The sequence below is a fragment of the Callospermophilus lateralis genome, chromosome 7, assembly GCF_048772815.1.
Source record: "Callospermophilus lateralis isolate mCalLat2 chromosome 7, mCalLat2.hap1, whole genome shotgun sequence".
Classification (NCBI taxonomy): Eukaryota; Metazoa; Chordata; class Mammalia; order Rodentia; family Sciuridae; genus Callospermophilus; species Callospermophilus lateralis.
In genome coordinates this window covers 123,935,782-123,958,411 of record NC_135311.1, presented here as the reverse complement: position 1 = coordinate 123,958,411, position 22,630 = coordinate 123,935,782, and the positions used below count along the sequence as shown (strand labels likewise).

The following is a 22,630-nucleotide window of genomic DNA, read 5'->3' as shown; positions in this document are numbered from 1 at the left end:
CAAGAAAAACAAGATGCTAAGCAACTCATTGAGACCTGTCTCTCTTTTTTTTTTCCCTCTCTTTTTTTTTTTTAAAGAAAGAGAGAGAGATAAAATTTTAATATTTATTTTTTAGTTTTCGGTGGACACAACATCTTGGTTTGTATGTGGTTCTGAGGATCGAATCCGGGCCGCATGCATGCCAGGTGAACACGCTACCACTTGAGCTACATCCCCAGCCCCGAGACCCTGTCTCTTAAAAAAATACAAAATAGGGCTGGGGGTGTGACTCAGTGGTTAAATGTCCCTGGTACAAACAAACAAAAAAACTCCGAGAAGCTTGGTGTGATAGCACATACTTGAAATCATAGCAATGCAGGAGAATTGCAGATTTAAAGCCAGCCTCAGCAAAAGTGAGGTGCTAAGCAACTCAGTGAGACCCTGTCTCTACATAAAATACAAAATAGGGATGGAGATGTGGCTCAGTGGTTAAATGCCCTGAGTTCAGGAAAGGATTTTTCATATCATATATTTTATGAATGTGTCTTATCTATAATATGAAGATTTTCAAAACTGAATAAGAAGACAATAAAAAAGGACCACTTCAGCATGCCTGAAGTCCTGGGTACAGTCCCCAACACTGGAAAAAAAAAATGGCATAAGATTTTAACAGACACATCACCAAAGAAGATATATAGAAGGCAAATAAGCATATGAAAAGAGGCTCAACATTATTACTCATTAAGGAAATGCAAGTTAAAACCACATAATCTGAATAAGACATACAAATGGCAAACAGGTATATGAAAAAATGTTCAATATCACTAATCATCAGAATTGCAAATCAAAACCACAAGAGATATCACCTCTCACCTGTTAGGCTGGCTATTCTCTAAGAAACAAAAGGATATGGAGAAATTAGAACCCTTATAAACTGTTGATCGGAATGCAAATTCATGCATCCCATGTGGAAAACAGTATGGAGATTCCTCAAAAAATTAAAAATAGCCTAGTTTATGCAAGGCCCTGGAATCAGTCCCCAGCAACCAAAAAAAAAGGTTAAAAATTGAACTTCCATATTATCCAGCCATCCATCTTCTGGGTATTTATTTGAAAAAAATTAGAATCATGATCTTGGAGAGAAATCAGTGTTGCAATCCATGTTCATTGTGGCAGTATTATTTATTTATTTATTGGTAGCAGTATTCTTAATAGCTGAAATATGGAGAAAACTTAAATGTTCACTGATGGGGGAGAATGGAGTAAGAAAATATAGTGTACACAGTGGAACATTCTTCAGCCTTAGAAAGAAAACAACATTGGATATACGTGGATAAACCCTGAGAACATTATGCTCAGCAAAATAAGCCAATCATAGGGTTAGAAGTATGGCTCAGTGTAGAGGGTTTGCCTAGCATGAATCAGGCCCAGCACTGCAAGACAAAAAAACCAGTCACAGAAGGAGAATTGCTCTATAACCCCACTTCTTTGCGGAATTTAAAATTGTCATAAAAGAAAAAATAAAATGGTCATAGAAGCAGAGAGCAGAATAGTGTTGCCAGGTGCTCAATGGAAGTGTATAAAATAGCTGGTCACTAGTCAATATAAAATTGTATTTATGGATGATGAATAATCTCTAAAGAACTACTGAACAACATTGTGTTTATAATTTGAAGTCTCTTAGGAGGCCCCATGGGGATGTTAATACATCCTTATAATCCCATTGACTCTGGAGACAGGCCAGTGTGAGCAACTTAGTGAGATCACGTCTCAAAATAGAAAAAAAAAATTAAAAAGGGCTGGGGATGTAGCTCAGTGTTAGAGCACTCCTGGGGTTTAATCCCCGATATAACCAGCAACCACTCTGTTAAGGGGTTGGATCACATATTAAACACTCTTACCAGCATCACTTCTCTTATATTTATAACTATTATTAAGTAAAAAAAGGTTACTTGATTTAACACAAGCACCATGACACCATGACAGTCAGTCTCATAACCCAGATGGCTAAGAAGTGACTAATGGATGAATAATACCCACGACAAAGAGCATGATTCATGTTCCAGGTGGGAGAGAGTGGGACAGTTCAAGATTTTAAAAGTGCATGCAATTTAAAACTTATTGATTGTTTATTTCTAAATATAACTATGTTTGTTTATTTTTGGACCATGGTTGACCTTGGGTAACTGAATCCCTGAAAAGCAAAAGCATGGATAAGAGAATACTACTGTAAAATAACAATTTAAATTAAAAAACAAAAAGTGAGATACCACTACAAATCCACTAGGATAGCTAAAATTAAACAATTTAATAAAAGACTGGCAATACCAAGGATTACGGAGAATAAGGAGCAACTGAATTCTTACCTACTAGTCGTAGGAATGTAAAGTAGTAGAAGTACTTCAGAAAAATAGTTTGGCAGTTTCTTTAAAAATTAAACATAAAAGCTGGGCATCATGGCACACAGCTGTAATCCCAGCACTTTGGGAGGCTGAAGTGGGAGGCTGAGGTAGGTGGATTGCAAGTTCAAAGCCAGCTTCAGCAATTTAGTGAGGCCCTAAGCAACTTAGTAAGAGCCTGTCCCAAAATAAAAAAAGGGGTTAGGGATATGGCTTAGTGGTTAAGTGCCCCTGGGTTTAATCCTCAGTACTAAAAAAAAATGAAATATATATATGTAAATTGTGTAGAGAATGGGTCTAGGTGTTCTCTACACAGGCAAAAAAGAGTTGAATAATTAGCAGGTAGAGCCAGACACGATGGTGCATGCCTGTAATCCCAGCAGCTCCAGAGGTTGAGGCAGGATTTCAAGTTCAAAGCCAATCTGAGCAATTTAGAAAGGCTCAAAATAAAAAGGAATGGGGATGTGATTTATTGGTTAAGAGCCCCTGGTTCAATCCCTGGAACAAAAACAAAACAAAACAAAACAAAAAAAAAAAACAAGTAGCTGAAATGCTGTCTGATAAATATTGAGATTAAAGTTAAAAAATGAATAGCTTTCTGAATTCAGAGATGACAGAAATGGGTGGGGGCTGTGGCTCGGTGGTAGCGCACTCGCCTGGCTTGTGTGAGGCACTGCATATAAATAAATAAAGATCTATCAACAATTAAAAAATATTTAAAAGAAAAAGAAATGACAAGTTGTCATTGGTTAGTAACATCATCAGAACTATGAAAAACCTTATCAAATACTTCACAGAGAAGACAAATTAAAATCATAGAATTAACGAGAGCTGGGGATGGATACAGAAGACCCTGAGTTCAATCCCCAGCATAACTAAAAATATAATAAAATCATATTATGACAGAATATTACCTAGAAAGAGACCATCTTACATTTCTGTGTCTCCTAAACCACTGCTTAAAAATCCAAACAGCAGCTGGTCATAGTGATTCATGCTTGTAGTCCAGCTACTTGAGAGGCTAAAGCAGAAGGTTTACTTGAGCCCAGGACAACATTATGAGATCCCATCTCAATAAAACAAACAACAACAAATACACACACACACATGCACATATATATTATATAATAAAGATTACCAGGCTGAGGTTGTGGCTCAGCACAGGCCTGGCATGTGTGAGGCATTGGGTTCAATCCCCATCACTACCCCCTCCCCCAAAAAAAGTCATATAATATGATATCTGTAATATTAATACTTTCAAGTTTGTCTTTTCTTTTTTCCCCCGCTTTAATGCTAGGGATTGAACCCAGGGCCTCACCTATACCAGGCAAGTGCTATCCACTAAGCTACATCTCTAGCTCTATATTAGTACTTTCTTTTTTTTAAATTTTTATTATTTCATTTTTTATTTTTTTGTACCAGGGATTGAACTCAGGGGTGTTTAACTACTGAGCCACATCCCTAGCCCATTTTATATTTTATTTAGAGTCGGGGTCTTGCTGATTTCTTAGGGCCTTATTGACTTGCTGAGGCTGGTTTTGAACTTGTGATCTGGTCTCAGCGGCCCGAGCCACTGCATGTCCCATGGGCCCGACTTAGTACTTTCAATGTGGAAATTGTTTCATAAATAATCGGATAAGAAAATGAAATATATCCATTTGAAAATTTATTGATTTTTTTTTTTTTTTTAACTTGCTTAGGGGCTAATATAAACTATGGCCAGAAAATCATTGTAAAGAAGAGCTTTAAGTGAGATAATAAGTATCCCCATTTATCTCCCTTTTAGGAGACTGAGTCAAAGACCAACACCAGAAGAACTAGAACAGCGAAATATACTGCAACGTAAGTCCAGCTATGGAAATAAAATTATGCAGATATTCTTTTATATGTCTATTACTTTAATGTACATAAAAGATAAAAGAAGTATTTTCTAAAAGGGCCAAGAAGAGAGTGTTTCAGTCTGGGAAAAATATTTTTCCCCTGTGGGAACAGAGTTCCCCCAAGCTTCCTTTGGAAGAAGCTACATGGCATTGTTTAGTATATTATGATACTCTAAAAATTTTTGCTTTAATGTTTTTACATTTTCCTCAAATTGCTTTGGGCATTTGACAGTGTATAAGAGATGTGACCCAACTTTTCTCTGTCTTCATGGAAGGAACTACGGTAGTAACTGTGCATGTGAATGAGACATTCTTGTGCTAGTAGAATCAGGGGGCTTGGAATCCAATGCAAGTCCCTAGAATTGCAATTTTCCTGCTGCTTTCAGTCATTAAGACTGTCTTTACCTCCATAGCCCCTAAGTAAGACCATGTATTTAATTTGTTGTCTATGTATATAATTAACTTCCTGAAATAGCATTCTAATTTAATACAGATGTGATTTGTCTTTCCAAAGTTTAGAAAAATCTCATTACTGAAGCGGTTCAGGCTTCCCTGGGATTGCTTGTTGGGATGCTCAGTCTGATCATTCCCATAATACTTTTTAGGCATACACAATAGTCACTTAGTGAATTTAAAGTGTGGGAGGCTGGGCTGGGGTTGTGGCTCAGTGAGTGCTCACCTAGCACATTCAAGGCCCTGGGTTCGATCCTCTGCACCACATAAAAATAAATAAATAAAATGGAGGTGTTGTGTCCACCTACAAATAGATAGATAGATAGATAGATAGATAGATAGATAGATAATTTTGGAAGATAAATAAAGTGTGGGAGGCTTTATAAACATATTACCTGAAACTTGGTGTGATCTCTTTTGTCCATTCTTATCAGTTACTCTTGAGCAAAACTATGAAAACTTTTTTTTAAATGGCTCTTAGTGGGCTGGGGCTATAGCTCAGTAGCTGAGCAAATGCCTAGCACATGTGAGGCCGTGGGTTCAATCCTTAGTACCACATAAAAATAAACAAATAAAATAAAGGCATGCTGGCATCTACAACTACAAAAATACAAATTGGGCTGGGATTGTGGCTCAGCGGTAGAGCACTTGCCTAGCATGGGCTGGACCCAGGTTCAATCCTCAGCACCACATAAAAATAAAGGAATTGTGTTGTGTCCATCTACACCTAAAAAAAAATTTTTTTTTAAAAATACATATTTTTAGGTGCATAGTAAATATTCTGGCTTTGCAAACCATAGAATAATGGAGAATATTTTAGGTGGATACAAAACTGTAAAAAAATGTGAAGACTAGGGCTGAGGATGTGGCTCAGTAGTAGAATGCTTGCCTAGCAAACTAGAGCCCTGGGTTTGAATTCCAGCATGATCAAAAAAAAAGTAGAGACCTCTCTCTTTCTCTCTTCTCTCTCTTCTCTTGTCTTCTCTCTCTCTCTCCCCCCCCACCCATCCTCTCTCTCTCTCTCCCTCCTTCCCTTTCCCCAGGGATTAAGCTTGAGCAGGAGTATTGCAAGTTCAAAGCCAGCCGTAGCAATTTACTGAGGCCCTAAGCAACTTAGCAAGGCCCTGTCTCAAAATTCAAAAAGTAAAAAGGGGTTGTGGATATGGCTCACTGGTTTAATGCCCCTGGATTCAATCTTGGTACCAAAATAAAAGAAAAAAAAATTGTCTTGGTTAGTTGGGTCCAGGGGCACACACCTATAATCCCAACTTCTAGGGAGGCTAAAATAAGAGGGTAACTTAACACCTATAATCCCTATCTGAAAATGAAAAGTGCTAGGGATGTAGCTTAATAGTAGAGCACTTATCTAGCATTTGTGAGACTCTGGGTTCGGTTTTCGGTACCACAAGAAAGAAAGAGTGAGATAGATAGATCTGTGGTATAATTATCAAAATGTTTGATAAGCAAATTGCCATTTTGAAGTAATATTCATTCTTTGTTTCTGACTGTCGAATGTAGCTAAAAATGAAGCTGATCGTCAGGCAGAGAAACGAGAGATTAAACGTCGGCTCACTAGAAAGGTACAGCTTCCTGTGTGGTTGATTTCAATCTGCCTATTGACTTTGTCTTGGATTTGAATGACCTATTTGTGGAAATAATGAATTTGCTATATATGTAGAAAATAATACGTAATTTTTCTTTGATTTTTAATGTTTAAAACAGACCTTTACAAGGAGGAGTTTGATAATTTTTACCTTTTTGGATTTGGGATTTTGATGTATACTCCATAAAAAGTGGTGCAGTTTTGTTTTGTGTTTTGTTGTTGTTGTTGTATGTGTGGGAATTTTTGTTTGTGATGCTGGTAATAAAACCCAGGGTGTTGCACCTGCTACGAAAGTGCTCTAACACTGAGGTACATACCCCCCAACCCCTTAAAACTTGTTGCTGTGTAGAGACAATAACAGGAGGAGAGTGTAGCATTCAGTTTTACAAAGCAAACTAATTTTTTGTTGTTGTTGTTTGTTTGTTTTTGTGGCACTAGAGATTGAACCCTGGAGTGCTCAATCACTGAGCTACATCTCCAGCCCTTTTTATATTTTATTTTGAGATAGGACTTGCTAAATTGTCCAAGGTGGCCTGGAACTTTGTTTGTTTGGGGTACCAGGGATTAACCATTAAGTCACATTCCCCCGCACTTTTTTTTTTTTTTTTTTTTTTTTTTAATTTTAAGATGAGTCTCACTCACAAAGTTGCCTCAGACTTCCAAGATGCTGTTATAACAGGCATGCACCACCATGCCTGGCAAATACTACTTAAAATTTCTAAGAATCCCCAGAAGAGCAAGGGATCTAGATATTCATTTCTGGAATTATCCTATTTCATCCTTTCTCCTGGAATGGAGGAATTATCTTGATAATTAGAGGCCATCTTCAGATTGAGCAGGTTACCTGCAATCTTAAATCAGTTTGTTAAGGAATCCTCTACTTTGTGTATTGTTGATGCTGAAATGAAATGCACAAGAGCCTTGCTACTCAAAATGTGGTCCATGGAGCGTGGCACGGTGGCACACACCTATAATCCCAGCGGCTTGGGCAGGAGGATCACAAGTTCAAAGCCAGCCACAGCAATTTAGTGAGGACCTAAGCAAATCAGCGAGAACCTGCCTCTAAATAAATATAAAAAAGGCTAGGAGGCTGGGGTAGTGGCTTAGTGGTAGAGCACTTGCCTAGCATGCTTGGGGCACTGGGTTCGATCCCCTACACCACCTAAAAATACATAAGTAAAATAAAGATATTGTGTCCATCTGCAACTAAATAAATAAATAAACAGATAAAAAAGACTAGGGATGTGGTTCAGTGGTTGAGTGCCCTTAGATTCAACCTCCATACCAAAAAAACAAAAATGGGATCTGTGGACCAGCATCATTATTATCACCTGGGGTTTTCTAAGAGATACTTAATGTCAGGCTCTACCCAAGACTCAATTAATAAGAGACTCCATTTTATTTATTTATTTATTCTTAAATGTTTTTGGTATTGGGGATTGAAGTCATGGCCTCAGGTATGCTAAGCTTTACCACTGAACTATATTTTCAGCCTAGAATCTACATTTTAACCAGATCCCTGGGGGGATTTGTATGTATGTTGATGTTTGAGAAGCACAGATTCTAGCAGTGTTTCTCAGTCTTAGCTGTGCAATGAAATTACTTAAAAAGAAAAAATTCTGGGGATGATACCCAAGAATTAATAATGGTGTAAGCTCCCCAGGTGATTCCAGTATTAAACAAAGTTTAGAGGCAATTTGAATGCATAAGTGATTGCTAATTCCTGGCATAGAGAACTAAAAGATTCCATTTCTTTCAGCTCAGTCAAAGGCCAACTGTGGCTGAACTACTTGCCAGGAAGATTCTGAGGTTTAATGAATATGTGGAAGTAACAGATGCTCAAGATTATGACCGGCGAGCTGACAAACCTTGGACCAAGCTGACTCCTGCTGACAAGGTAACTGTAAAACATGTAACATATTTTCTTTCATATTTGAGAGCATGCTCTCTTTTTTCTTTACTTGAAGGATGCCAGATACTAAATAAAATAAGGAACCATAAAGCTTCTAGTTTTGATATAATATTAAATTTCAAATCAAGATATAAAATCACAGGGTGTACAACCAAAATCTTATACTAATGACTCCACCACCAACATTGAAAGAAGAGGAGGAAATCCCTGCTGTATCACAAAGTGAAAAAACTAGAAGGAAACAAAATGTTTTAAATTTTGTTTTATTTATTTGTGTGTGTGTGTGTGTGTACATGCGCACGTGCTATTGGAGATTGAATCCAGAGCCCGATGCATTAAAACACATTTGTTGAATGGATTTGGAGTGGTATAGTTCAGTAATTACACACATTCACCCATATTCATCATAGTTCCCTTTTTTTGTTGTTTGTTTGTTTTTGGCACTAGGAATTTAACTCAGGGGCACTTTTCACTGAGCCACATCCCTAACTAACCCTCCTTCCCCTCTTTTTTTTTTTTTGAGGCAGGGTCTCACAAAATTGCTGAAGGCCACCACACCAGCCCCTCTTTATCGAAAGGTTATCTCTTAGTTGCCCAGGTCAATCTGGATCTTCTAGTCTTCCTGCCTCGGCCTTCTAAGTAGCTGGTATTACAGGCTTGCACCACTGCATCTGGCACACATATTAACTTCTACAGTAGGAAAGGCATTTTTACATGCTGTGAAAAATATAAAACTATAATCTCTCTTCAGGGTTTTCAATATTTGGATTTCTCTTGACATTTTAGGTTTATTGTGAGATGGATTGTGTCAGAAAATGTATATTAGGTTCAGAGCTTGGCTTAATGTGTTGCCTGTCAGGGACTCAGTGACTCTCAAAATTAAGCACAATAGGGAGTAGATGGCAAATCATAGTGCTATACTACAGCAGACAGAAAATGCTAAAATCTTTTTATTTCTACCTTACAGGCTGCTATTAGAAAAGAATTAAATGAATTTAAAAGCTCAGAGATGGAGGTTCATGAAGAGAGCAAACATTTCACACGGTAAGAGCCAAAAGACCCAAAAACTATAAGCTAAGTAAAATTTAACCCAACAAACAAACATACCAGAGCTGTTTAGGTTGGAGAACTCTGGACTAAGGATTTAGATCAGGGCTAGAGCGCTTGCCTAGTATGTACAACGCCCAGCACTATCCCCTGCGCCACAAAAAAAATAACATCATCAGGAGGCTGAGGCAGGAGGATCACGAGTTCAAAGCCAGCCTCAGCAACTTAGCAAGGCCCTAAGCAACTCTGAAAGGCCCTCTCTCTAAATAAAATAACAAAAAAAGGGCCAGGGATGTGGCTCAATCCAGTACTGGGGGGTGGAGGGAGCAGGGGTGTCGCATGTCACATGCAACTGAGGGGAAAAAAGGCGGGGGAAGAGGGGTGAGAGGGAAAGGGAGGGGGCAGGGGATTAGCAAGGATGGTGGAATATGATGGACATCATTATACAAAGTATATGTATGAAGACTTGAATTGGGTATCAACATACTTTATATACAAACAGAGATACGAAAAATTGTGCTCTATATGTGTAATAAGAATTGTAATGCATTCCACTGCTGTCGTATATTTAAAAATAATAATAATGAAATCAATAAGAAAAAAGTCATTTTAAAAAAAGTGGAAAAAAGACTTTTTTGGGGGGCGGGGTGGTTACTGGCTGTTGAACCTAGGGGCCTTTACCACTGAGCTACATCCCAGCCCTTTCTATTTTTAATTTTGGGATGGGGTCTTGCTAATTGCTTAGAGCCTTGCTTAGTTGCTGAGGGTGGTCTTGAATTTGGGCTCCTCCTGCATTATAAACATGCACCATCACACCCAGCTAAGAAACATTAAAAAAGAATATAACATTTCAGGGGCTGGGGTATAGCTCAGTTGGTAAGAGGGTTTGTCTCACAAGCCCAAGGCCCTGGGTTCAATCCCCAGCACCAAAAAAAATAAAAATAAAAAAGAATGTGATATTTCATTACTACTGATATAAGAAAAGTTATCTACATTATTTGGTAACCTTTCTTTTGATCATCTGTTTTAGCTACCATCGTCCATAATGCTGAAGTTTGAGAAAGGAACTAAACAACTTCTCCAAAAACCAGGACTGCTTTGCTGCTTGTTTCCAGAGTGACATTATGGAGGGAACTTTAGCACTTCCCCCCCGCATAGCCAGAATTGCATCCTCTGGGATCTGGTTCTGGAGTGAACAGCACTCCTATGAATGTAGCCTTCCACTGGAATGGATTCTCATGTGCTGCCCCTGGGGCAAAAGCCAATACTTCATCAGTACTTTTGAACTTTTTAATATAGCAACATTCTTGAGGGGTTTTCCCTCACCAGTCACCAAAGTTCTGAGCCACTGGCAGGTTCTGAGTTTTACTGACTTTTCCACACCCTTGCCCCCAAATTACTGCCTGTGCTGAGGCACAGTTTGCACCATTAGCCTTACCTGCCCTGCCCTAATTGTGAGACCCACTTGTATAGGCACTAAATTCCAGCCTTCAAAAATAATTGGTTGTGGGAAAATTTTCTAGAGGCCCCAGCCTTCTGGAAAAAGGGGTCCCCACTTCCAGAGGATGCCTTCATACCACACTGGGATGTCAATTGATAGCATTGCACTATACCTCTTGTAACACAGCAATATAGTTCTCTTCAGGCACACGCGTCTGAGGGGAAGCTCAGGATCTGACATGTTCCTCCTTTTTGGCACTTGTCATCCTAATTTTTATTTTTAAATGATTTTGAAGAAGTAATGGGAACTTATGTTTTTCCTGTTCATTAAAGTCTGAGCTGCAACCAGAATGCAAGTTGGTCAAAAGAGAAAGCGTGTATATTTTTTTGTATATAAAAACAAGAAAAGGCCTTAACATTAATGCCAACTTGGCAGAAAGCTGACTGGTGGTTTAAATTTTATAGGCTGTTGTACTTTTATCGTACCAAATACTGTAAATCACTTCAACCAGTAGTAAAGCAGAGTTGTAGACATGCTGGGTGAGCACTTGTTTGGTGTCAGCCCCCACACTTCCAACCAGAATCACAGCAAGATCCTAAAGGATGTGGGGTGCTACATGGGAAAATGTCTTTGGAGAACCACAAAGGAGGGGCATGTTATGGCTCACTGCCCTTCTCTAAGTGCCCTTTGCCCTCTCCTGCTGCACATTCCCTCTTCATTCTAACACTATTCTCCTGGCATTCTCTGGCGCTTCACTCACTGTTAGCCAGCGTTTTTGGTGCCTAGGAATTGGCTTAGTCCCACCCCATCTTGTAATTGTAATATATGTTAGTATAATTTCCTAAAATAAAAAGTTTGATTATCCTATTTCCTTCTTTTTTTTTTTGGTGGTGGTGACGGGGGGATTCGGGATTGAACCCAGAGGTGCTTTACCCCTGAGCTACATCCCTAGCTCTTTTTATTTTTTTTATTGTGAGACAGGGTTTCACTAAGTTGCTTATGTCCTTGCTAAATTGCTGAGGCTTGTCTTGAACTTGGGATCCTCCTGTTGCTGGGATTACAGGTATGCACCCCTGGGTCTGGTTCTTTTTCATTTAAATTAATTAAATGGACATTTCATGGGGCTGGGGATGTGGCTCAAGTGGTAGAGTGCTTGCCTGGTGTGCATGCTGCCCGGGTTCGATCCTCAGCACCACGTACAAACAAAGATGTTGTGTCCGCCGAGAACTAAAAAATAAATATTAAAAAAATTCTCTCTCTCTCTCTCTCTTAAAAAAAAATAATAATAAATGGACATTTCATTTAAACGGACTGGGCTAGTTTGGTGTCAGTAACCACACTGAAATCATATGCAGGTGTATTTTATTTGCAGTGCTGGTGATTAAAACCAGGGCCTTCCACATGACTGGCATGCACTCTACCACTGAGCTGTAGTGGGTTTTTTTTTTTTGTTGTTTTTTTTTTTTTTTTTTTGCAGTACTGGGGATTGAATCCAGGACCTCATGTTGTATGCTAAGCAAGCGCTCTACCACTGAGCCTCATCCCACTTAGTATCTCCCTCTTTATTCCTATTCACACTGTAAGTGGAAGAAAGAGACAGTTTTTATTTAACTGATGAATGTGGACTTTTTTCTTCACTGTAATGTTTAGGAAATTGTAGCTGTTTTGTAGGTTTTTTTCTGATCTCTTGTTATTTGTTCTTGGTTTTTCATTTGTTTCTTTGTTTGGGTACTAGAGATTGAACCCAAGAGTGCTTTACCACTGAGCTACATGCCCAGCCCTTTTTTATTTTTTATTTATTTTTTGTGGTGCTGGGGATTGAATCCAGGGCCTCGTGCATGCGAGGCAAGCACTCTATCAACTAAGCTATACCCCTAGTCCCCCTTTTTTATTTTTTGAGACAGGGTCTCACAAAGTTGTTGAGGACCACATTAACTGCAGTTCTCCTGTCTCAAGCTCCTGAGTCACTGGGATTACAGGTGTGTGATACCATGCCCAGCATCTATCATTTTCTGTATGTAATTTTTTAGTAGATTTTTCTTCTTTCATGTTCACATCAGATTTGCTGAAGAATGAAAACATCAGGTCAAAACAAAAAAGTCAAAGTGAATTTACAAGGTAGTATTTTCTCTCTGTGTAGGGATTGGGGTGGGAATTGGAGTTCTCAATTACTGTCAAAGGTTTTATAAAGGCTATGGAACAATACTAGATCTACATCTCTTTGAAGTTCATTAGCATTTGGAGAAATTGAGGTAAAATCATGAGAATTCTAAGTCTGTTAGAGGTCTGGGTATATGGTGGTCACAGATAAACTGCTAACTTGACTCTTAACTGTCCTGTCTTGTTGGTTTGGGAACTGCTTGGCATGTGCCTGCATTCTCTGTAACTTGAAATGACATTTTCAAACCCTTTTTTGACTGCCTTTCTTTCCCTTAATGTGCCAAGCTTAAGACAAAATTTGATTCCTGAGCTACTTGTCTGCCTTCTATGTGCCATCCAAGGATTCTGATTGATCTTTCATCTCATTTGTGTTCTTTAGAAACAAGATACTTTGGGTGTAAAATGTGTTCAATTGTTTATTTAGTTTTTATGTAAATAAAAATGGATTTGTGTTCCCTTTCTGTGTAAATGTGAAGTTCACAATCATAATGTAAAAGAAGAAATAAAAGCTGTGTGTTGTACTTCAAGATGCTGCCCTGATGTACAGAATATCCATGTAAAATAAATAATTGCATTGTATATCAGTCTTATCATCAATATTAATTATTAAAATATGTTAGAAGTTTAAAATGCCAAGCCTTCTGGAATGTGTTATTTATTTTTTATGCTCTATTCCAAAAGATGAAAGCCTGCTTAAAAATTATATCCAAGAGGCTGGGATTATAGCTTAGTGGTAGAGCACTTACCTAGCATGTGTTTGCCCTGAATTCAATCCCCAGCACCACAAAATAACAGGTAAACAAAGCAAAAAAAAAAAAAAATTTTTTTTTTCGGTACTGGGGATTGAACCTAGGGGCACTTAAGCCCTTTTTTATTTAGAGACCAGGTCCCCCTAAGTTGCTTAAGGCCTCTATAAATTGCTGAGGTTGGCTTCAAACTCATCCTCCTGCCTCAGCCTCTAGAGCCACTGGGATTACAGGCATGTGCCACCGCACCTGGCAAACCCAAAATATTGCTAATTACCCTATGTGAGAAGTAGGTGATGGCGAAGAAATAACCATAAGGATGTCAAATGTAGCCAGAGGTGAGAGTCAGTCACGTTTGTGTCTGCACAAATCCAAAAAAACAGCCAATTGTGACAGCATTGCACTAGGCATCTGTCCTGTGTAGCCCTCCCCTAGCCAGTTAGTAAGTGATATATTCATTTTACCAGTGAAGAAACTTAAGATGGCCAAGTGCTATGCTATGGTGCATGCCTGTAATCCCAGCCATTTCGGAGGCTAAGGCTTGAGGATCAGAAGTTCAAGGGTAGTCTCAACAACTTACGGAGACCCTATGTAAAAAATAAAAAGGGCTGGGGATTTGGCTCACTGGTTAAGCACCCCTGGGTTCAATCCCTAGTACCAAAAGAAAAACTAAGATGAAGTTGCTTTCTGAGGTCAAAGCAATTATGTAATCATTCTTTGCACATATTTGAAGACAAGCACTTGTATTCCAACTGAATGCCTTCATAAGGATTTACTAAATGTGGGCCACATATAATTGGACCTCCAGCTGACATCACAAGACGACAACTGGTTCTTCCTGTACTCTTGGCAAACAGCCCGGTTTAATACAGGTGGTCTCAGCAATGACTCACTTTGTACTCCTCACTTCAGAGTCTAGCCTTGTTTAGCACATTATCCTTTATCAAGGAGTAAAGAAACAGAACTGCTCCCAGATTTTCCTTTTACTCACCATCAAAAGAGACTTTGAATTGCCACTGCATGTTTGAGGTTAAACTCCCTCCAAAAGACTAGTTGGACCTTGAGATCTTGTCTGGAGGTTCTAGCAGAGGAGCACAGCTACCCTTGACCTAAAAACCATCCTTCTCTATCAGGGAAAGTTGTCCTCCTTCACCCAGCACACAGCTTTTAGAGGGACACACATGGAGCTGTGAGGGTGGAATGGAACATCCACCTAGCCATCCAGATAAGCCAAATCAACCCTGGTGATCAATATCGCAGCCAGATCACCTTCACATCCCGAAAGACTACTTGGAAAGAGTACATTGCCCAGTAGTTGCAGAAAAAGAGAATGAATTTTGGGTTTTTGCAGATTTAGATGACTACTCCAGAAGAAGGGGTTTTTGGAAAACCATAATCAGAAAGGGCAGGTCCAGTGGATACTGAATGGACAGGGAATCTTGTAAAATACTGTACGACAAAGGAAAGCATAGCTGGACACTGTGGCACATGCGTGTATCCCAGCAACTCAGAAAACTGAGGCAGGAGAATGGCAAATCAAGTCCAACCTCAGTAGCTTTGCAAGACCCTGTCTCAAAAAAAAAAAAAAAAAAGACTGGAGATGTAGCTCAGTCATAAATCACCCTGGGTTCAATTCCAGTACTAAAAATAAAAGAACTTTTTGTCTTCAGTGTATCCCTGAAGACAAAACAGCCTAAAACACTGCTTCAGGATTCTAACTCAACTCCAGCTCCAGGATCCAGGAAGCATGAAGGGAAAAGCAGAAACCACCAACAACCTGGACCTCTTGCGCCATCTATTGCCTTGTGTGGCAATAGATGCTGCCCCCCAAAGCAGTGTTCTGACAGGAACCAACACAATTTCCCTGTGTCTGTTTCTTAGGACACACCCCTTTTTTAATGTTTATCTTCTTCCTATCCTCTCCGCCCCCCTCAAAAAAATAATCCTTTGAAACTCCTTTTTTTTAAAGGAATTGTCCACATACTTTTTAAATTTTTTTTTTAGTTGAACACAATACCTTTATTTTATTTATTCATTTTTATGTGGTGCTGACGGTTGAACCCAGCACCCTGTACATGCCAGGCGAGTGCTCTACCGCTGAGCCGCAGACCCAGCCCCTGTCCACATACATTTTAAAAATATACATATATTTCTTTGGTTGTAGTTGGACACAATACCTTTATTCCAAACATTTAGTTTTATGTGGCGCTGAGGATAGAACCCAGGGCCCTGTGCGTGCTAGGTGAGCACTCTACCACTGAGCCACAATCCCAGCCCCTGTCCACATACTTTTTTAAAAAATATTTTTTCTAGTTGTTGATGGATCTTTATTTTTATTTATTTACATGCAGTGCTGAAACTCGAACCCAGTACCTCATACATGCTAAGCAAGCACTCTACCACTGAGCCCAACCCCATACCCTTTGAAACTTTTTAAAATTACCCCATCTTCTGCTTTTCCTGCACTCCCTTCACATAATCTGCTCTGACATTAAACTTAAGTTCCTATGTAGTACAAGCAGTTGAGCTAAATTATTGACAAGTAGAGGGAAAAGAAGTGATGGATTCAGTATGAAGGTACATGCTTGTAATTCTACCCACTCAGGAGGCTGAGGTAGGTGGCTCTTAAATTTAAGGCCAGCCTCTGCCACTTAAACCCTGTTTCAATTTATAGGGCTGGAGGTTAGAGGGCTCAGTGGTAGAGAGCCACTGAGTTCAATCCCCTGTAACATAAAAAGAAGAAATAAAAGTGACAGAGAAATCAACTGAACAGGTTTCTTGGCATCAATTTATGACCTCTGGTCTATACACACTACTTTCCCTATCTAAAGTCATGTTTGTTCAACTCATTAAAATCTAAACAGGGGATGGGGATATGGCTCAAGTGGTAGCGCGCTTGCCTGGCATGCCTGCAGCCCGGGTTCGATTCTCAGCACCACATACAAACAAAGATGTTGTGCCCGCCGAAAACTAAAAAATAAATATTAAAATAAATTCTCTCTCACTCCTTCTCTCTCTCTCTCTCTCTCTGTCACTCTCTCTTAAAAAAAAAAAAAAAAAGAAAAAATAGAAAATAAAATCTAAACAGAATCTGAACTAGAATGCCTTTCTATAAGGTCTAGTGATTTCTCAGTCACCTGTTACGTTCTGAAGCTTATTTTCAGTTCATCTACTGTCTAGTCTGCGGTATTTGAGGGCTTGAGCCACATCCAAGTCTTGGCTTCTGAGTCAAACACTGACTTGTTTGTTTGTTTGTCCTCTGATCATGCTTTCTATGTCCTGTCATTTTCTTCCCTGACCACATTCCCCCAACCCTCCAACCCCAACCCCGGTACTAAGGATTGAATCCACTAACCTACATCAGGAGCCCTTTTTGTTTTTATTTTGAGACAAGGTCTTGCTACATTGCTAAGGCTGGACTCAAACTTTCCAGACTTCTGGAAAGTTTTACTGGTGTATACCAGCTTCAACTACCTTTTTGGTTAAAATTCATGTAGAAATGCATGACCTTCTATTGTGAATGTTGTTTTGGTTTAAGTGAGGAAGAATAGGCAGTCTAGTGCAGACATGTAGTTGGAAAAGATGTCAGCCATTTTTCAAGTAAATATTACTCCATGATAAAATGTAGCATTTTAATTCACAATTCAATCATGTAAATTCTTTTTCTAGCATGAATTACTGTTTTTTGTTTTGTTTTGTTTTGTTTTGTTTTGGGGGGTACTGGGGATTGAACTCAGGTGCACTCAACCACTGAGCCACATCCCCAGCCCTTTTTTTTTTTTTTTTTTTTTGTATTTTATTTAGAGACAGGGTCTCACTCAGTTGCTTAGCACCTCGCTGTTGCTGAGGCTGGCTTTTGAACTCCTTATCCTCCTGCCTCAGCCTCCAGAACAGCTGGGATTACAGGTGTGTGCCACTGTACCCAGCTCAACCATTGAGTTTTTGTATGCAGGAAGTGTTTTATGCTTACTTTTCACCTGTCACACAAAATATTACAGATAGATATTCAATGTCTGAGAATTAAAAATAATTTTTACATTCTCATCAAGAACAATTAAAGGTGAAACTTACTTTTTTTTTTTTTTTTGGTAGGGAGCATTGCATCCAGGAGCAATTTACCACTGAACTATAACTCCGTACTTTTTTTAAATTTTGAGACAGGGTCTCATTAAATTGTTTAGGGCCTTACTAAATTGCTGAATCTGTCCTTGAATTTGCAAACCTCCTACCTCAGTCTAGCCTCACTGGGATTACAGGCTTGCCCTACCATGCCTGACCCTGTCTCACATCTTAAAATCTGGGTAATCATAATAATGTTTTAGAATTGTTATGATAGCAAAATAATAAATGTATAGCACTTAGAGCAAAAGGAGAAATACCATCAACCTTTTTTAGTCAATATACCTTGGATGTGATGGATGTCAACTTATCTAACAATACACAAAATTCTATCTTTTTTTTTTTTTTTTTTTTGCAGTGCTGAATATCAAACCCAGGACCTCATGCATAAAAAGCACTCTACCACTGATATACACCCCCAGCCCTGTAAATATGTATCTTCAGGATTCTCTACTTGCCTACACCTTTATATTAGTAGGGTTTTGTTTGTGTGTGGTATATGCATAAAAAATTTACCATATTAACCAGATATTTTTGTTTTGTTTTTTAGTTTTAGGTGGACACAATATCTTTATTTTATTTTTATGTGGTGTTGAGGATCAAACCCAGCCAGGCAAGCGTGCTACCGCTTGAGCCACATCCCCAGCCCCAGATGGGTTTTTTTGTTGTTGTTGTTTGTTTCTTTGGGTTTTTGTCCCCCAACCCACCTCATAATAGGAATCAAATCCAGGCCCTTACCCTACCACTGAAATACACCTTCAACCTCCATTTTAACGAGTTTTTCAGTTCACTACCATTAATTACATACCCTTTGTTGTGCATAGGAAGTATTTATTTTAGCCAATTCATATAGAAGCTATTCTTTCCAGTATAAATCAAATGTTTCTTTCACATGCTAAAGGACAGATCCAATTCCTTTTGAGACTTCTTGTGTTTTTCTTTTCCCATTTTGCATAGTTGTTCCTATTCGTTTATGTGCCAGTTTCTCTACAGACAGAACGAACCAACTGAACTAAACTTTCGAGAAGTAAACTTTCTATTTGTTATGAAAGTTTCCAGCTACACACCCACAAACTTATTTCTATAACTTACATTACCCAGCAAGATTCCGCGCGAGGGATATGGTATCGCGAGAAGCCTAAAGTCCCGGTAGGACTGTAGTTTAACCTCAGTAGATCCCAGCAGCCTTAGCGAATTTCCAATGCCCTATATGCTAGTCGTTGCGCAGGCGCAATATGCCTACCTCGACTTCCGGTCCCTCCTGGGTATAAATACAGATGTTTTGGCGTAGTCGGTCTTTTGGAGCTATGCTGCTGTTCAGCGCTGTTTGGGTCTGGTAAGTGCTTTTACCCGCGTGGTTCCTCGGCCTGATCTGTTACTTTGGGTGGGCGTTCAACATTCCCTGAGGATCATATTGTTTAGAGGGATTGCCTTTAGCGGCATCCACTCAAACTACATTTAGGCATGCGATGGGGCTGAGCAGGATGTGGGCCGCGCAGCCCTAGAAGCTTATAAGGACTGCTATCCGGGTGTCGGAGATAACTAAGGCACAGCGTTAATTGCTGCCTGGTACATGATCCGGAAAAGAATTGTACATAGATGTTTCGTTCCCTATCCACGTTTTAAAAATTTTCCAAATTTCGGGCTGGGGTTGTGGCTCCATGGTGGAGCGCTTACCTAGGATGCGTGAGGCACTGGATTCGATCCCCAGCACCATATTTTTAAAAAGAACTAAATAAAGGCATAAAAGAAAAAATGTATTCAGGGCTAAGGTTGTGGTAGAGCGCTCGCCTAGCACATGCAAGGCCCTGGTTTCTAAGTATGCAAGAAAAAAGTTTCGTGGCAGACTTCTTGTAGCCCTACAATTTGTTTTTTTATTATTGGGGCAGTTTAGCGATACTAAGTGTTTGATCGCTTGATTATGAGATGACTTACTTTTTTTTTTCTTTTGTGGGACTGGGGATTGAACCCAGTGCCGCTATCACCTAGAAACTAATAATTGGTACAGTGTTTTGTAAGTTAAATGAATTACAGTGACGGTCCAACGTGGATACTCTCGGGAGGTCACTCTCCCCGGGCTCTGTCCAGGTGGCATAGGGGAGCATAGGGCTCTGCCCCCGTGATGTACAGTCCCTTTCCACAACGTTGGAGATGAAGCTGGGCTTTGTGTCTGCACCTGCATATTCCTACGACTTCTCAGAGTCTTCGGACTATGACTGAGGAGACAAACCATGCAGGAAACAAAGTATTTTGATTAGTCCCTTGTTTATGGTAGATTTGCTTTAATCTTTTACTGTATTGATAAGTGAATGCTTTGTTTTCCAGATTCATGATTCCAAATACTTCTTGTTTGGGTAAGTAGCCGATGAATTGTTTTTAACAATGTATGCTCATGTTTGTGAAGATTGCTAAGATATCACATTTTATGTGTTTGAGGAGAGGGTTCTATTTAAAAGTGAAAAGACTTAAAATGGAGTTCAAAGACTACTTTGGGATTCACTAAAAGCAGTTTCAATCTATCTACAGGTATGGTCAGAGGTGAGAAAAATTAAAGCACATAAGGATGTTAGGACTGTTGGCATTTGTTAGGTATTCCAAATTCCACAGTACTCAAGCATTCCAACGTGGATACTCTCGGGAGGTCACTCTCCCCGGGCTCTGTCCAGGTGGCATAGGGGAGCATAGGGCTCTGCCCCGTGATGTACAGTCCCTTTCCACAACGTTGGAGATGAAGCTGGGCTTTGTGTCTGCACCTGCATATTCCTACGACTTCTCAGAGTCTTCAGACTATGACTGAGGAGACAAACCATGCAGGAAACAATATGTAGCATACTAAAATTTTTTATTAGACTTAAGGTCTTCAGGATTCTAATCTTGAGTTTATTTTCATCCAGGAGAAGAGGAGCAATATCCAACTTCAGCTGTTAACCTGATAACTTGGTTTGGGATTCTTTAATCAGACGTAAGAATGGTGATTATTATTAAGAGTTTGAAAATCATCTCTTAACAGAATTTGCATTCCTAGACAATTGTTATCCCAGATTTAAACCTTGATTGCTGACAGAGGCTACCCAGTTCACCAAGTATTCCTGGAAATTAAGAAATTTAAGAAAGCACGGGGTCTTTAGAGGGCCTGTGAAGTTAAAATTTGTCGTGTTGACTAAGAATATTTGGCATTTTCCAAATTCCAAACAAGATCAGTCATGTTTTCTAACAAATGGACTGCAGAAGAACATGTTGATATGTCTTGAGCAAAATTCATTATGATTTCCGTTTTATACTGTTTGTAATATATCTAACAGATACATGAGGCAAGTTAATGTGAATTGAAATAAAAAAAACTTGTGAATTGAAATAAATGTGACTGCATGTTTGTGTGGTTCTGTTTCATGTAGCATTGTTGGGCTTCAGCCAAATTGAATGGTGCTGGTTAACTAAGTTAGATTTCACTGTGGGGTTAACTCAAAAGTAGTATAAAGTCACAAGATCAAGTCCGAGGTTTTTCCCTTCTACCATTTATTTCTTGGGAAAACACATGTTTTTATACATCTCTCCCCAGCCATGTATGAAAAAACAGCTTAAGAGATGAATAGTCCATGTGTACAGCTAGTGTACTTGCTCTATGCTCCTTCCTGAGAGCTTGAAATTGTTGGCCTGCTTCATCATGTTAGAAAGTTAAGTCACAATGGAAGCCTGGTCAAGTCTCTGCACTGGTTGCCAGCAGTGTGGGAAGATCAGATGGACCAGAGGGAAACCATCTAGAAGGTAAGATTTGAGGTCACTAGGAACAGGTTTGGTTGTGTGAATTGTATTTCTGTCAGCCATCCCTGAGTTCATCAGGGAAGAGCGTTGAGGGTGGGTGCTAGTTAACACATGGTTATAGAACTACCATAGCAGCAATAGAAGTGATTTCCCCCCCTTAAGATAATTTCACATAATTCAGTGGTGCAGTTACTGCCTAGCATATGAGATACTAAATTTTATCCCCAGTGCCTCAAAATCAGACTAGTGGCATTTGTGCCATCTAGTTACATATTTCTGCTTTCATCAGTTATTGAGAAAGGCTGGCCAAATACAGCTGCCTGATGATTCTCTGTAGGTGGCTACCAATTTCTGTTTTTTTTTTTTTTTTTTTTTTTTGAGGAAGCCAGATGAGCCTTCTATTGGACATTCCTTAGTTCATCTTAGTTGAGCAACTACTGGAATATAGTAGTTGCTCACTGGTTTTTCTCAACAGCAGATTATTGACGACTTTAAATTTTTCAGTCACTTGGTGACTACAGGCTGGGGTGCAGTGTGTTTTTCTCCTGAGGAAGTATATGAGACAATATGTTCTTTAAGCCCCACTGTTGTAAAGGTCAGCTTGCAACACCAGAATTTCTAGTTGGCTCTTCTGGGCATTTTCTGAGTGGGTTTGATTTCACCATCAGCTGTTGATGTGGCCATGGAAGACTTTGTCTCAGTTCCCTCATTTGTCTTGCAGGGTCATAACAAGGATTCCCCTCAACTCTTATTTCCCCACATAAACATACTTGGGACTAAATTTAAGGGCACTTATCCCCTGAGACAGTGACTTGAGAAACCACAGGATCACAAGTTTGAGGCCAGCCTTACCAATGGGTGAGGCACTAAACAACTTAAGACCCTGTCTCAAAATATACAAAGGGGTGGGATGTAGATCAGTGGTAAAAAAAACGCCTCTGGGTTCAATCACTGCTACCTAGTGACATTGTTTGAGGGGGCGGGGTATTTTTGGAGTTTTGCTTGTGTTGCGTTGGGAATGGAAACCAGAATCTTTGGTACCAGAGATTGAACTCTGGGGCACTTAACCACCCAGCCACATTCCCAGTACCCCCTCCCTTTTTTATTTAGAGACAGGGTCTCATTGAGT

At 39.4% G+C, this 22,630-nt stretch overlaps 1 protein-coding gene, 2 long non-coding RNA genes and 2 other non-coding genes across 12 annotated transcripts in view; 4 read left to right on the top strand and 1 right to left on the bottom strand.

Annotated features, from left to right (window-relative positions):
- The window catches only part of Phactr4 (phosphatase and actin regulator 4), a 95,071-nt gene extending 81,567 nt beyond the window's left edge, over positions 1–13,504 (top strand). For all 7 annotated transcript variants that reach the window (XM_076860938.1, XM_076860942.1, XM_076860934.1 and 4 more), the window contains 5 exons: positions 4,165–4,220; positions 6,230–6,291; positions 8,074–8,211; positions 9,194–9,270; positions 10,304–13,504. In XM_076860938.1, the coding sequence (XP_076717053.1) occupies positions 4,165–4,220; positions 6,230–6,291; positions 8,074–8,211; positions 9,194–9,270; positions 10,304–10,319 (349 nt within the window). In that variant the 3' untranslated portion in view covers positions 10,320–13,504. The remainder of the gene's footprint in view (positions 1–4,164; positions 4,221–6,229; positions 6,292–8,073; positions 8,212–9,193; positions 9,271–10,303) is intronic.
- LOC143403166 (uncharacterized) overlaps positions 1–18,927 on the bottom strand; it is a 34,920-nt gene extending 15,993 nt beyond the window's left edge. For both annotated transcript variants that reach the window (XR_013091844.1, XR_013091843.1), the window contains exon 1: positions 18,832–18,927. This is a non-coding gene — a long non-coding RNA (uncharacterized LOC143403166). The remainder of the gene's footprint in view (positions 1–18,831) is intronic.
- A 69-nt stretch (positions 18,928–18,996) lies between these two features.
- Positions 18,997–21,098, top strand: LOC143404860 (uncharacterized). Its single transcript, XR_013091936.1, has 3 exons — positions 18,997–19,075; positions 20,065–20,093; positions 20,634–21,098. It is a non-coding gene; the product is annotated as an uncharacterized LOC143404860 (long non-coding RNA).
- LOC143405319 (small nucleolar RNA SNORA73 family) lies at positions 19,781–19,985 on the top strand. Its single transcript, XR_013092032.1, has one exon. It is a non-coding gene; the product is annotated as a small nucleolar RNA SNORA73 family (small nucleolar RNA).
- LOC143405318 (small nucleolar RNA SNORA73 family) lies at positions 20,359–20,562 on the top strand. Its single transcript, XR_013092031.1, has one exon. It is a non-coding gene; the product is annotated as a small nucleolar RNA SNORA73 family (small nucleolar RNA).
- Positions 21,099–22,630: the final 1,532 nt, after the last annotated feature.